The 13,191-nt window shown below is 40.8% G+C and overlaps 2 protein-coding genes across 17 annotated transcripts in view; one reads left to right on the forward strand and one right to left on the reverse strand.

The window, feature by feature from the left end:
- Positions 1-109: 109 nt before the first annotated feature.
- GGPS1 (geranylgeranyl diphosphate synthase 1) lies at positions 110-11,879 on the reverse strand. Of its 11 annotated transcripts, none has more exons than XM_034662489.1 (6): positions 11,659-11,879; positions 9,593-9,754; positions 8,269-8,354; positions 6,823-6,886; positions 3,117-3,187; positions 110-2,651 (listed from the first exon to the last, which is right to left on the reverse strand). In XM_034662489.1, the coding sequence occupies exons 4-6, from the start codon at positions 6,833-6,835 to the stop codon at positions 1,890-1,892; spliced, it is 846 nt and encodes a 281-aa protein (XP_034518380.1). In that variant the 5' UTR covers positions 6,836-6,886; positions 8,269-8,354; positions 9,593-9,754; positions 11,659-11,879; the 3' UTR covers positions 110-1,889. The 11 variants fall into 11 exon arrangements, with proteins under 11 accessions (XP_034518380.1, XP_034518379.1, XP_011216228.1 ...); XM_034662488.1 differs by having other exon boundaries at positions 6,823-6,916; XM_011217926.3 differs by lacking the exon at positions 6,823-6,886 and having other exon boundaries at positions 9,593-9,714.
- A 351-nt stretch (positions 11,880-12,230) lies between these two features.
- Positions 12,231-13,191, forward strand: part of ARID4B (AT-rich interaction domain 4B) — a 146,548-nt gene continuing 145,587 nt past the window's right edge. For 5 of the 6 annotated variants that reach the window (XM_034662494.1, XM_034662496.1, XM_034662497.1 and 2 more), the window contains exon 1: positions 12,231-12,665. The gene's annotated coding sequence lies outside the window, so the exon portion shown is untranslated. The remainder of the gene's footprint in view (positions 12,666-13,191) is intronic. The other variant, XM_034662495.1, reaches the window with a different exon arrangement.

A 13,191-nucleotide genomic window follows, 5' to 3' on the forward strand; every position in this document is an offset into this window, starting at 1 on the left:
GAAAACGTTTTAAAATTACAGGTGTTCTACATGACAAAATCCAACTTACTTTGCTTCCAAGACATTCCTTCATGCAGAAAAAAAAAAACTGTAGTTTAAACCTAAGTAGATAAATTAATATATTTTATTAGATTTACTCTTAACATTATTTTTCTCCTTTATTGTCAACTGTGATTATAGTTCAAGTGAAAAGAATAGATTTTTGATTACTTAATGGATAAAATGACTCTTTTTGTAAGACCCCAATTCAAAGTCAAGCATTTGTCATTGACAAAGACCAGATACAAATGACAAAAGAATCATGAATAGCACCAGGACAAATTTTTTGATTAGATAAGGAATAATCAACTTAAGCTGTCTTCATCTTAAAGATAAATATTTTGTCTATATAGTTAGCATACGGTCTTTTTCAATAATCTTTAAGTTTTTCTTTTAAGTAATGGATTCATAAACACAAAGTTCAAGTTTCCATAACGCAGCATAAATACCCATGATTTTAAGTTTTCCTTGTATCAATTAAAATGGAAGATTCAAATTATTTTAAAAGCTAGTAAAGGTAGTACCCAACTCTTCAAAGATTTAGGTTGAGGGCTTCAGTAAGAATTTCTCATACAAGTACATAGTGATTAAATCTGATAGAACATACTGTAATGGAACCAATCAAGCAAAATGCAATGTTTCTGGAAAACACAGTTTCATTTTGGGAGGTCAGCAACACTTGCAAATGAAGGATCAGGGTTTTTCTTTTGTTTTCTCCTACCTCTTATTGCCAGATGGCTCCAGGGGCTTGGGGGTGGAAAGTACACAAAAGGGATAGAGAGTCAGGGTTAAAGCACTATAAAGCTAATTAGTGCCTGATAGCATAGCCTTTGACTACTTTTCAGCTGGGCACAAGCTCTTAGGTTAACACTTCTCAATCCTTTAATCACAGAGATTAAAGCTACCTACTTCCCTTTCTATTTAAGCACCAATTGCCTTCAAGGGGGAGTAGTGATGTGGGTGGCAAAGAAAAAGAGCATCCCCTCCCCCCCCCCCCCTTTTGTACTCAAGGTGAGCAAGCAGCTCTTTTATGATTTTTACTACTAACCAATAGGAAAATAAAAAAAAGGCTTAAATAAAGGCTTCTTCCTAAACACTTTTTCCATGTACCTTGTTTCTTCCTAAATGGAAAGACATTGCTGTATCCAGATATTCATCAGTTTTTGAATCAAAATTACAAGGAAAATTGAATGAATTTGGGCTAGCATATAAATTTCATTAAGTGGAGACCCTTTGGCTAAAGAGCAGAATTTGCTGGGCAGGGAAGAAAAAAAGGAAGAGGGTAAGAGAAAAGACTAGTGCACTTACTGCTTATCACGGTCAGCTTTTTCATGGAAGACTTTAGTGAGGGACTTTCCAAGAGGAGAACGAGATATTCTAAGTAGCAACATTTAGGAAAAAAGAGGTCCAGTGATCTCTAGACCAGCTCGCCACAGAAACTGGTCACCAGGAGTCACTGGCTTGGAACTGGGGTAGGCGAATGGGGAATTGTCCATACAGTACAGTCAGAAAGTATCTGGATAAAAATTTCTGGAAGCTGAAGTCTTCTTTATTGACAGAATCAACAGAACATTAGTGGCACTTGTCCATAAGGTCCAAACATAGCACATTCTGACATTCAAATTAGACCTATTTAAATGTGTCTCCTCTTGATTTTTTCAACTTTGTACTATGATGATTATCTGTACAAAGGGGTTCTAAATTGAAGTAACCTCATTCACATCACCCCTATTTACTCAGTTTGTGGAGACAGACAGCTTGGTCCAAATTTTTAAAAAAGTGATAGGCTAAAAGACAAAAAAATAGTCAGCTGCAATAAGCTACCAGGCCTAATCAAAAATCGCTTAATATTATTCATTTTCTTCTTTGAACATTTTGCTTAAGTGCTTTATTAGAGCTACGAGCTCAGGGTTCCCACCACGTGCATCAATTTGTTTATAGGCTTTAGATTCAAGCTCTTTAAGAGTACTCCGAGTGTATTCAAAAGAACCTACATTCTCAAGATAATGTACACAATATTTTTTAATATCTACATTTTCGGTTCTCTGGCGCAAGATATTCTGCACCTGGGTGCTTTCAGGCCTCGACCAAATAGCGTGAATGGTAGGGAATGAGAACTTTCCCTCTGTTAGATCTTCACAAAAGCTTTTGTTTTCACTATATTCTTTGGAGTGTAGATTAGCATAATCATCCCTAATTTGGAAGAAGAGCCCAAGTGTATTAAGTAGTGGCTTTAGATCTTCTTTGTAATCAGAGAACAACTGCATGAGACCTACTGCTAACCCAAATAGTCCACCTGTCTTTTGCAGCACCATCGCTTTATATTCTTCTTCAGTAGGACAAGTGTAATTATCCCTCCAATAAATATCTAGACCTTGTCCCTGATGGAGTTCCAAAAGCTGGTGGGTAAAAAGCTTCACTGCATCTGGGTGATCAAGGGTTAAGACTTTCTCTAGGCCAAGAAAATATACATAATTGGCAGAATTGATGACAGATGGAATTCCATAGATGCTGTGTGCCACTGGAAAGCCACGTCGGAGTTTTGAGTTGTCTTCGATATCGTCAATGAGCAAACTGGCATTATGCAACATTTCTGTCACTTCAATGATAATCTAACAAAAAAGACAAGTAACAATTTCATTTTATTTGAGCTACTCAAAACAGCTTATAAATACTTAATTAACAGATTATGAGAGTCTCAGATTTCTTAGTTTCTGCAATGAATAATTATTTAGCAACCTCAGTATAAAACAATACATGTATGCACATTAAACTCAATTAAGAACAAGGAGTATTTTATGTGACATCTATTAATTTGTCAGGGATTAAGAATGAGGTTAGAGGGGCGCCTGGGTGGCACAGCGGTTAAGCGTCTGCCTTCGGCTCAGGGCGTGATCCCGGCGTTATGGGATCGAGCCCCACATCAGGCTCCTCCGCTATGAGCCTGCTTCTTCCTCTCCCACTCCCCCTGCTTGTGTTCCCTCTCTCGCTGGCTGTCTCTATCTCTGTCAAATAAATAAAGAAAATCTTAAAAAAAAAAAAAAAAAAAAAGAATGAGGTTAGAATTGCCTAAATACCTGTAGCTTGTCTTCTGGAACTTTTAGCCAATGATTAAATGCCTGTGAAAGTTTGGTTCTCACTTGTTTACCTGAAATTAAAGAATAAAATTTGGTAATAAAATTAGTATTTCGGCTATTAAAAAAACATTCAGAAACTTCCTTGCGAACTGTTCAGCCTTGATGAATCCAATCCCATCACTGCTGGGCCCCTACTGCCCCCTCTACCAAAATTCATTCTAAAAGCTCACAGCCTTTCAAAATTAGGGCAGGCAAAGAGATTCTAAATTATTCAAACAGCCCACTAGTAAGCCCACTCCTTTCATCTTAACTTGTATCAATGATTTTGGAATGAAATGGGCATTTTAGCAACTATGATCTAATTCATTTCTTTTTTGAAAAATAAGTCAGTCTAGTCAGTGGCAGTTAATTAGCACTGTGTTTCAGAGAACTATAGGTATTTGTAAGGAAATGTACTTTGCTATTGAGTTCAATAAAATCTCATAAAATTACGTCTTAAAATTATCTACCATTCTTTTAAATTAAGGTTTTAGAGATTGTACAACTCTGTTTCTTTCCTATCAAAAAATGAGATGACCATTCCCTGAAGTATTCCCTTGTAGCACCCCAGTGCAGTCAAAAGTTAATCTCTTTATTTTGACTAGGGCCATTAGTTTTTCAATATTATCGTTTTCTTACATGGAAAGCTCAAGGGGTCTTTGGGTAGTGGTTATCAATAGAACTCATTTTAGCCCAAATATAAAGGAATGGTAGATAAAAACCCCAAACAGTTCTTTTAATAATGTTCTATGAGCTTCCTGCTAGAGTGACTGCATATAGTAACATCCTAATTTCAGATGAGGTTTCAGAAAAAAAGTTACATAAAATGTTTCAGTGAACAAAAACAGTATTTTCTAAGACTATCTGTTTTCTCTGTACCAATCACCCAAGCAAATGAATACATAAGCTCTCATCACATATCCAAATGAAAGAAAGTTGAACTTTTTGTGAGAAGTCTAAAAGGGAAGGATCTCTTAGGGTTCAAGAAGTAGTATGTTCTGTCTACTAACCTTTAAGGTGAATATGGTCTGGGGGGCAGCTATATACTTTATACTTTTGATCTACTTTCCAGGTCAACAAAGGCCAATCTGAGCTATACTTACAAAGCACATCTGTGTAAAGTAACCCACATTGCTTTAAAAAACAAGTTCAGAAGATGAAGAACACAAAGAATCAATGTGGAGCTACATTTTCCCTTCTGCTCTAGAATGTACATAGAAAACAGAATAAATGGCTTAACTTGCAGGTAATGCAGTTGTGTTTTAATATTTTTTATTCCTTTAACCAGATTCTGGGGTCTGGACTGATTTAAGGCCCCAAAAAGATTCTAACAGGTGCTAGTCATAGAGAACCCTCAAAAGTAAAAAAAAACAAACAATAATTACCTTTCCTCTTTATTTATTTTTAAAAAATATTTATTTTAGAAAGAGCACGTGAGTGGGGGTAGGGGCAGAGAGGGAGGGAGAGAGACAAGCAGACTCTGCTGAATGCGAAGCCTGGTGCTAGGGCTTGATCCCATGACCCCAAGATCATGACCTAAGCCGAAGTCAAAAGTCTGATGCTCAACCAAGCCACCCAGGTGTCCTCAATTACCTTTCCTCTTTAGAAGACCTTAACATTACTGACTTCTGGCCTGGGGACCTACACTAAGGCAAATAAATAAAAGTCATTTGACTTCACAAATTTCAGAAAATCCCAATATTAATAATTGTTAATTATTATAATTTCTTATTAGCAAGAACGACTTTCCAACAGAATAAATGGTCTGGCCCACCTTTAGATAACTTTAGGAACTCAGAAGTTCTCTGCGAAAAATAGGTTTATTATCCATAATGCAATTTCCTATTTCTTTTTTTTAAGATTTTATTTATTAATTTAATTTATTTATTTGGGGAAGGGGAGGAGAGCGCATGTGCGAGCAGAGGGGCAGAAGGAGAGGGAGAGAATCTCAAGCAGACTCCTCGGGGAGTCTGATGAGGGATCAATCTCACAACCCTCAGATTGGGATCATGACCTGAGCTGAAATCATGAGATGGAGGCTTAACAGACTGAACCACTCAGGTACCCCCCCAATTTTTTTAAAAAAAATTTATTTAAATTCAATTTAGTTAACATATACTGTATTATTAGTTTCCAGGGTAGAATTTAGTGATTCATCAGTTGCACATAACATTAATGCTCAATACATCAAGTGTCCTCCTTAATGCCCATCAACCAATTCTTCCACCCCTTATTTCTTTTTAAAGATTTTTGTTTCGTAATTTAAAGATTTTATTTATTCATTTGAGATAGAGAGGGAGAGAGCATGAGTGGGGGTGGGGAGGGGCAGAGGGAGAGGGAGAAGCAGACTCCCCACTGAGCAGGGAGCCAGACACAGGCTCGACCCCAGGACCCTGAGATCATGACTTGAGCCAAAGGCAGACGCTTAACTGACTGAGCCACCCAGGCACCCCAAAGATTTTTATTCTTTTTAAGTAATCTCTACACCCAAAGTGGGGCTTGAATTTACAATCCCAAGGTCAAGAGTCACGTGCTCCACAGAGTCAGCCAGGTACCCCATAATTTTCTATTTCTTTAGGAAAATCTTTTGAGGTTATATTCTATAATGGACGCAAGATTATATTTGATTAAAAAAAAGTNATATATATTTTTTTTTTTTTAAAGATTTTATTTATTTATTCGACAGAGATAGAGACAGCCAGGGAGAGAGGGAACACAAGCAGGGGGAGTGGGAGAGGAAGAAGCAGGCTCATAGCAGAGGAGCCTGATGTGGGGCTCGATCCCATAACGCCGGGATCACGCCCTGAGCCGAAGGCAGACGCTTAACCGCTGTGCCACCCAGGCGCCCCNGATTATATTTGATTAAAAAAAAGTGAGATACCTAATGAGAGTTTTAAATGTTATCTAATGGTTTAAAATACAACTTCAAGATAATGAGGATTAAAAAAAAATGTTACAGAAGTTCATTACACAGTAAACATCATTACTAAAATGTAGCTACAGACAATCCTTGCTTTGCACAGTAGCAGAACAGGAGACACTCTTCAGACTCTACAGCACTGATAACTGGCATGTTTTACCATAGCCCAGTTCTAGCCAGTGTTTGCAAACTTGTTACAAAATAAGCCCAACAGATGAGTAGAATGCAGGAGAAACCACCTCATGTTTCTCAGTGGGAGACCCTGAAGTAAGTGTAGTTACTAACTGCTGAATAAATATCACTCAAAAGAGGTCTTTTGGCTTTTTCTTTTTCCGGGGGAAAAGAGGGTGTGGGTAGGGTAGAGGGAGAGAGAGAATCTGATCTTACCACCCTGAGATCATGACCTGAGCTGAAATCAAGAGTCAAGGTGCTTAACTGACTGAACCACCCAGACACCCCTTGGCCTTTTCTTAAATAGCAGGTACTTTTCCTTCGCATTGTTCTTCTTTTGTGTTTTTTTCTTTGATCCTTTTTTAAAGATTTATTTTTTTATTTGAGAGAGCGCGCATGCACAGTGGGGAGGGGAGGGGAAGAAGGAGAGAGAGAAGTGGGCTCCCCGCTGAGTGCAGAGCCCCAAAATGGGCCTTGCTCCCAGAACCCTGAGATCATGACCTCCGCTGAAGTTAGATGCTCAACCGACTGAGCTACCCAGGTGCCCCCCTGGTTAACTTTCCAAGCTGTACTTACAATCATTGTTCATGCAGTTATATATCAATAAAAAGCAGCACCATGCCAAGGGACGTTGTCTGCCCTGGGTGTAGGCAACAAAGAGGTTTACTATCTGTAATGAATTTAAAAATAGTAACAGATTGGCTAGCTTTTTAAAAAGTGTATATCTTCTTTGTCCTTTGGATCTTAAGGATTTCATCTTTAACATGTTTGGATTTTAACTTATAAGAAGGATTTTATTTTATTTATTTTTTTGTCTCTGGAATCATCATAGTGGAAGGTAATTTATACCAAAAAAATTTAGGATCCTTTTATATTGCTTCTATTGTACTATGGAGTATCTTTATGCTGTCCATTAGATTTCATTTAATAAGTTTTGGTGAGTTATGTCAGACAATATGGCTGGGTATAATTTGAGTTGGGGAGTAGATGGTTCCCTCCATTCTTTTGAAGTACTGACATTAGCAGGTACGTGTCTCCATTTAGGTCTGCCAGAATAGAAATGACACTACTCATGATGGCTTCCAAGATGTAGCTGGGGAGCTACCACTCTTCTGCCTATGTAACCATATTTATTCTCTCCAGGCTTACTAAGAATAGAAATACACAAAATACCACTGAGGTGTGCCCATAAAGAAAGGTGTGCACTTTAGAACAGAAATGAAAAGATGTTTATTGTGGCTGAGTTGAGAACATTACTGGTCTATAGGTTAGCCATCTTATGGGCTAAACAGGTTTTTATGGTTGTCAACTAACATCACCTTTTACATAATTTCTATAAGAAAGAGCATTCCAAGTCTTAAGTAAGTGGTTTACGAATGAATTTTTATTACAAGAACCCACACTTTTTATATATATGAGTTTTAACTTGCTATTATCATTTTCCAGACCAAGTTTAAAAAATAGCAAAATAAAACATGCATATACATGTGATTAGGCAGGTGTTAATGTAAGAAGCCATGTTCTGGTGACCCATCTTTATATAGGAATAATGTGGGCTATGTTTCCAAGTAATGTGACTTAGAGATGCATTACTATTTGGCTCTTAAAGAAACTAGTAGCATAAGAAATGCAGTGTGTGCATGACAGTAGAAAACATGAATGTGAAAAGTAGAGTGAAGCTTTTTGTTATGTGAATTGGCATAAAAGCCCCTGATATCTAAATAGTGGGGAATAGGAATGTGTGGCATCCCTAAAGAATACAACCTCCAATGACATACTCAAATGTTTTCAGTATTTTTTTAAGTTATGTTGTATAATTGGACATTTTAAAAATGCTTAAAGTGCTTCAAGAATGTCCCTTTTAGGAACACAAAAAGTTCTATTTGTCATTTTTCTTATATGTATCACCTTATTAAATAGGAAATCTTAAGAGCTGGTAAGTCTAAACTTTTCTGTATGCTAGCATTTGAATGACCACTACTCTATAACAAGACCCCATATGGACCATAACTAGACAGTTACCTGGTAACTGAAGTAAATACTTATAGGGTTCTAGAAGAATTCTCTGGACTGTTTCTTGAGTCTTCTCCATTGTTTTCAAAGCTGATCTGTGAAAAAGGAGAAACATAATCTTAATAACTAAATTAATTTTGAGTTTCAAATGCAAAGTAATTTATATCTCAAGGTGTTTTTGTACAGGTAGACTTTCAGTTTTGTTTTATAAGAAAATTCTACATATATGAAATCTTGAAACATGCTAAGTGAAAGAAGCCAGTCACAAAAGACCGCATATTATATTCCATTTATATGAAATGTTCAGAATAAGTAAATCTATAAAGACAGAAAGTAGCTTGATGATTGCCTAGCGTTGGGGAAGCAAGAATAGAGAGTATGAAGTTTCTTTCTGTAGGGATTAAAATATTCTAAAATTAGATAGTGGTGATGGTTGCACAACCCTGTGAATATACCGAAATGTATATATATATATTTTTTAAAGATTTTATTTATTTATTCGACAGAGATAGAGACAGCCCGCGAGAGAGGGAACACAAGCAGGGGGAGTGGGAGAGGAAGAAGCAGGCTCATAGCAGAGGAGCCTGATGTGGGGCTCGATCCCACAACGCCGGGATCACGCCCTGAGCCGAAGGCAGACGCTTAACCGCTGTGCCACCCAGGCACCCCCGAAATGTATAATTTAAATGGGTGAACTATATGATTCGTAAATTATCCCTCGTAAGAAAAAAAAAAGGAAAATCTTCAAGTGATTTTATTGGTCAGAGTATTTACCTGGTTTGTAAGTGATTTCCTTAGTTACAAAACTTATACTAAGCCTTTCTTATTTTACTCAACCATAAAGGCTTAAATTGTTGACATCAAATCAATGACAAAACAAATCCACAGAATTAGATACTTCTATATTTTATTGATTACATAAATTAGTAAAGCATACTTTTTTCAATGAGCATTAAGATGAATAAATTTTATATACTTAAAATGTAAGGGGAAAACTTCTCTCTTATACTTTCTTTACAATCAATCCATTTCAGAGATTCTAATTTAACACATGCATTAACTTGAATGCAATTATCAAAAATATTACCCTGTATCTACATACACCATACAGATACACACACACACACAATATTCCCTTGTAGTGATTTATTATCTGAGTTTTATATTCACTTCGGTATTTCCTAAAATTACCACTCATGGTCTTCCTACAATCCTTCTTTACTGTTGAATCCAATCCCTACTTGGTTTCTTTGTAAGTATCTTTCTATTTTTATTTGTCCTTATCTTTTCTAACTGCTCTGACATCTTGGGCACATTTTAGATGGTTTCTTACCTTTACCTGCTTTCTTTGCTTCTGTAACAATCATTTGGTCTTTAGGATCATGAACCAAAACGACTGAAAAATGTAGTTTTTGTAATCTTCTCTTGAATGACTGGGTGAAACAATCTTAGGAACTGAGCAATCCAGCAAAGGAAATCATCTTAGCAATATAACCTCAAAGAGAAACATTCCATGTAGAAAAGTTTTACACCTGCCTTGACTGACAATTAATACGCAGTACGTCACAAGGGAAAAAAAGTTCAGAAAATATTTTGAAATTATCTGAAAATTAGTAATCTCTTATCTATACTGTTTAAACTTTGATTTTTTTGATTTGTTTAAACTTTTGATTTGTTTAAACTTTTATACTGTTTAAAAATCAGTGAGTCCACCTTTCAAGAACTCTTTTTCTCCATCTGGAGACAGGTATACTCTTGCCCAGAAGTCAGAGCTAACTAACCTTTGTTCCAATTCTTAAGGCTTTAACGGATGTCATTAAAAACCAGAAAATACTAGTTATTAATTTTTAAAAAATATCTTAAGAACTTTCACCTAACAAGTGAATTAATGGTCCTTTCCTAGAGGATGTTTATACACAAGTATTCTCAGCAGAGGGAAAACACAGGAACCTCAATTTTTCTAGGTATTGAAAAGTAATCTGTTTTGTGTCTTAAGTTTCAGGGGTTCTATACACTGTGGCCTATGCCCTACCTGCTCCCCCCCCCTTTTTTAAATGCAACGGTATTCTATTATGGCTGGAAATTTCAGCCATCAGGTACTAGACTCAAATATAAAGAGGCATTATGTTACATGAAATCTACTAACCTGTTTTTAGATTGAGTAACTACAGAATGCCTCTGTGAGAGTGACTGAAACTACTCACTTTCAAAACTGGAAAACTGCCTTTAATTTGTTCATACAATTGATGGGTGAATATTAATATAAAAATAAATTGTCTCCTCTGTGTGGACTACTACTGAAATAATCTCCTGGTTGGGCTCCCTGCATTAGCCCGTCTAATCTAGACCTCTACTCTTCAGCCAGAGATCTTTGCAAAATTCAGATCTGGCTCCATTTCCCAAAAGACTGAGAACCCTCGGAAGACATCCCTTTGCTCTTAGATAAGAACAAATCTCCTTAACGAACTAAGACTGGGCTACCCCCCCCCCGCCCCCGTCAAGCTACAGTACTTCACACTTTATCTCATTATTATTGCTGTTGTTGTTATTATTTTGTTAGTTCTTCACACTTTAAAAGCTCCCTCTAGATACAAGGCTTTCCAGCATGTTATTTATTCTGCCTAGAACGTTCTTTCCTTAGTTAACTCCTGTTAACCCACTCTCAGCTCGATCCTCACTCTACTTCCCTTAAGCCAAATTCCCTATTTTAAATCATCACGTAACTCTCCTTTGTAGCACTCACCACTGTTATCAATTTCATTTCACATTCACTTGTGTGTCCATTTTAGTTCATAGCTATCTGTACCGTTTTTCTATACGGTAGGCGCTCAACAAATGTGTGAAGGATTGAATGAACTAACGAAAGTGCCTTCTAACGCGTTAGAGGATGAAAGCAGGGCATACACTTGCAATATAAAAAGTTAAAATACCGTGCAAGTTTTTTTTTTTAAAGGGAATGATCGGGTTTTAAAATTGCTAAACAGTGACATACAAATATTAAGTGTAGCTGTGAAACGCAGAATGAATCCTTCCACTCAAACTTCGGGAGATGATAGACCCGAAGAAAATTGCCCGAGCTACAGGCAGTGGATTTAAATAACTTCAAGGCAGATTTTTAACAGAGACTTGGCAAAAGAGCTGCAAGGTGCTGCCGTGCGCCCAGAGCCCGCAGAGTCGGTGAGGTTCCTGCTTCCTCTCGGCTCAGATGCCCTCTTCCGCCTTACTGGGTCGCCTACCGCTCCTCCCCTTTTCTAGCAAGCATGGAAAATTCATAACACAATCCGGTTCAGCATCCGGGTCCTCACCCTCCTTTCTTTCTTTCCTCTCGACCCCGCCTTCCAGCCTCCCCCGCCCTCATTCCCATCCGGGTTTCCCCCGGCCGCCACTACAGCCGCTCACGGTTCAACGGTGATATCACAACTTTCGCGCTGCCGGTCCGGGAGTAGTAGTACCCAGCATCAACTTCCCACTTTACAGTTCAGACCAAGACTCCGCCTCACGCCTACATGGATCCCTCCCCCTACTTCACCACAGAACTCTCCACCCTCCTCAGCCGCCAGCAACACCGCATTAGTCGGTGCAAGAAAATGCGCCATCCCGGTCACACTGCGCAGGCGTCGTTGCCGCCTCCCCTCTGCTTTGTCGCCCCGCCCCTTCCCCTCCCCCCCACTTCTTGTCTCATGCAGACGCGGGGCATTGCGGGTCTTGCAGTTCTCTTGGGGAAGGGTTTGCGCATTGGCCGCAGAGGTTGGACTACACTTCCCGGGAAGCTTTGAGGCGTAACTTTCTGTTTCCATAGAGGTGGTGGGAAAATGGCGTCGTTGTTTGTATCCCGGGGACCAATAAGAATAGGGTATGGGCGGATTCTAAAGGATGCTAGCCAATCCGAGGTCGTCTAAGAGGCCATCCGGGAAAGAGGTAGGGGAGGGGAAAATATCTAGGGGAGGGGAGAAAGAAGGGAGGGGGAGCACTTGGGGTGGGGGGGGGAAGCGATGTTTGCCCGTCAGTCGAGTCCGGAGTGAGGAGCTCGGGCGCCGGAGCGGAGGGAGACTCTTGAGCTTAAGCTTGCCGCCGCCACGGCCACCGCCTGGACCTTTGCCCGGAGGGAGCCGCAGAGGGTCTGGCGCCGCCGTCCTCTGGAGGGCAGCGCGATTCGGGGCCCGGACCTCCAGTCCGGGAGGGATTTTTCGTCGTCCCCCCCTCCCCCCAGCGAGGGAGCCCGAGCGGCCGCCAAACAAAGGTACCAGTCGCCGCCGCGGGAGGAGGAGGAGCCGGAGCTTCAGCCTCAGCAACCGCTGGACCCGCCGCCCTTCTTCCCCCATCTCTCCCCCGGGCCTGCTGGTTTTGGGGGGGAGTAGGGGAGGGAACTCTGGACGTGCCAGGGTCAGAGCTCGCCTCCGCGGAAGGTAGGGGCATTTTCTGAGGCTTTTGCGGTCTCGTAAGGGGGTCCTTTCGGGAGTCACCCGGCCGGGCCGAGGAGCAGGGGATGATCGCTCGGTGGTCTCGCCGGGCGCCCGGATTCGGGGCCTCGGCCTCCCGGGAGCCCCCGCCCCCGTGCAGTTGCCGAGTCCGAGTCGCCCCCCAGCCTGGCGGCCGCACACTCACCGCTTTAGCGGCTCCGGGCCGCGGTGGGGGGCCCGGGCCGGCGCGGGGGGCTGTGCCGCCTCGCGGCCCCTCGGTCGTCTGGCGGTCCCCGCGCCCCGGCAGCCGGGGATCCCGCTTGCACTTGGCTGGTCTCCGCCTCGGAACGGGACGTGGGCAGCGGCCGTGCGGTGGGTCGCTCCTGCCCGCGGCCCTCCGGCCCGCTTGGCCTCTCGCCGCCCCCACCCGGGGCCCCTCGGGCCCGGGCCTGCTCCGGCTCGGACGCGGGGCTGCTTGACCCTCTGGGGCGCCGAGCCGCTCGGCCGGGCCCAGAGGCCCTCGGGAAGGACA

Source organism: Ailuropoda melanoleuca, chromosome 6 (genome assembly GCF_002007445.2).
Source record: "Ailuropoda melanoleuca isolate Jingjing chromosome 6, ASM200744v2, whole genome shotgun sequence".
Taxonomy (NCBI): Eukaryota; Metazoa; Chordata; class Mammalia; order Carnivora; family Ursidae; genus Ailuropoda; species Ailuropoda melanoleuca.

Excerpts from the sequence above, each read along its gene's own strand:
- GGPS1 (XM_034662486.1), bottom strand. The coding sequence starts at position 11,623 with ATGGGAATGAGGGCGGGGGAGGCTGGAAGGCGGGGTCGAGAGGAAAGA. Across the intron at positions 8,355-11,564 it reads GAGGAAAGAAAGAAAGGAGG|ATCAGCTTTGAAAACAATGG; the intron begins GTGAGGACCCGG and ends CCTTTTTCACAG. Across the intron at positions 3,188-8,268 it reads GTATTTACTTCAGTTACCAG|GTAAACAAGTGAGAACCAAA; the intron begins GTAACTGTCTAG and ends CTTTAATTTCAG.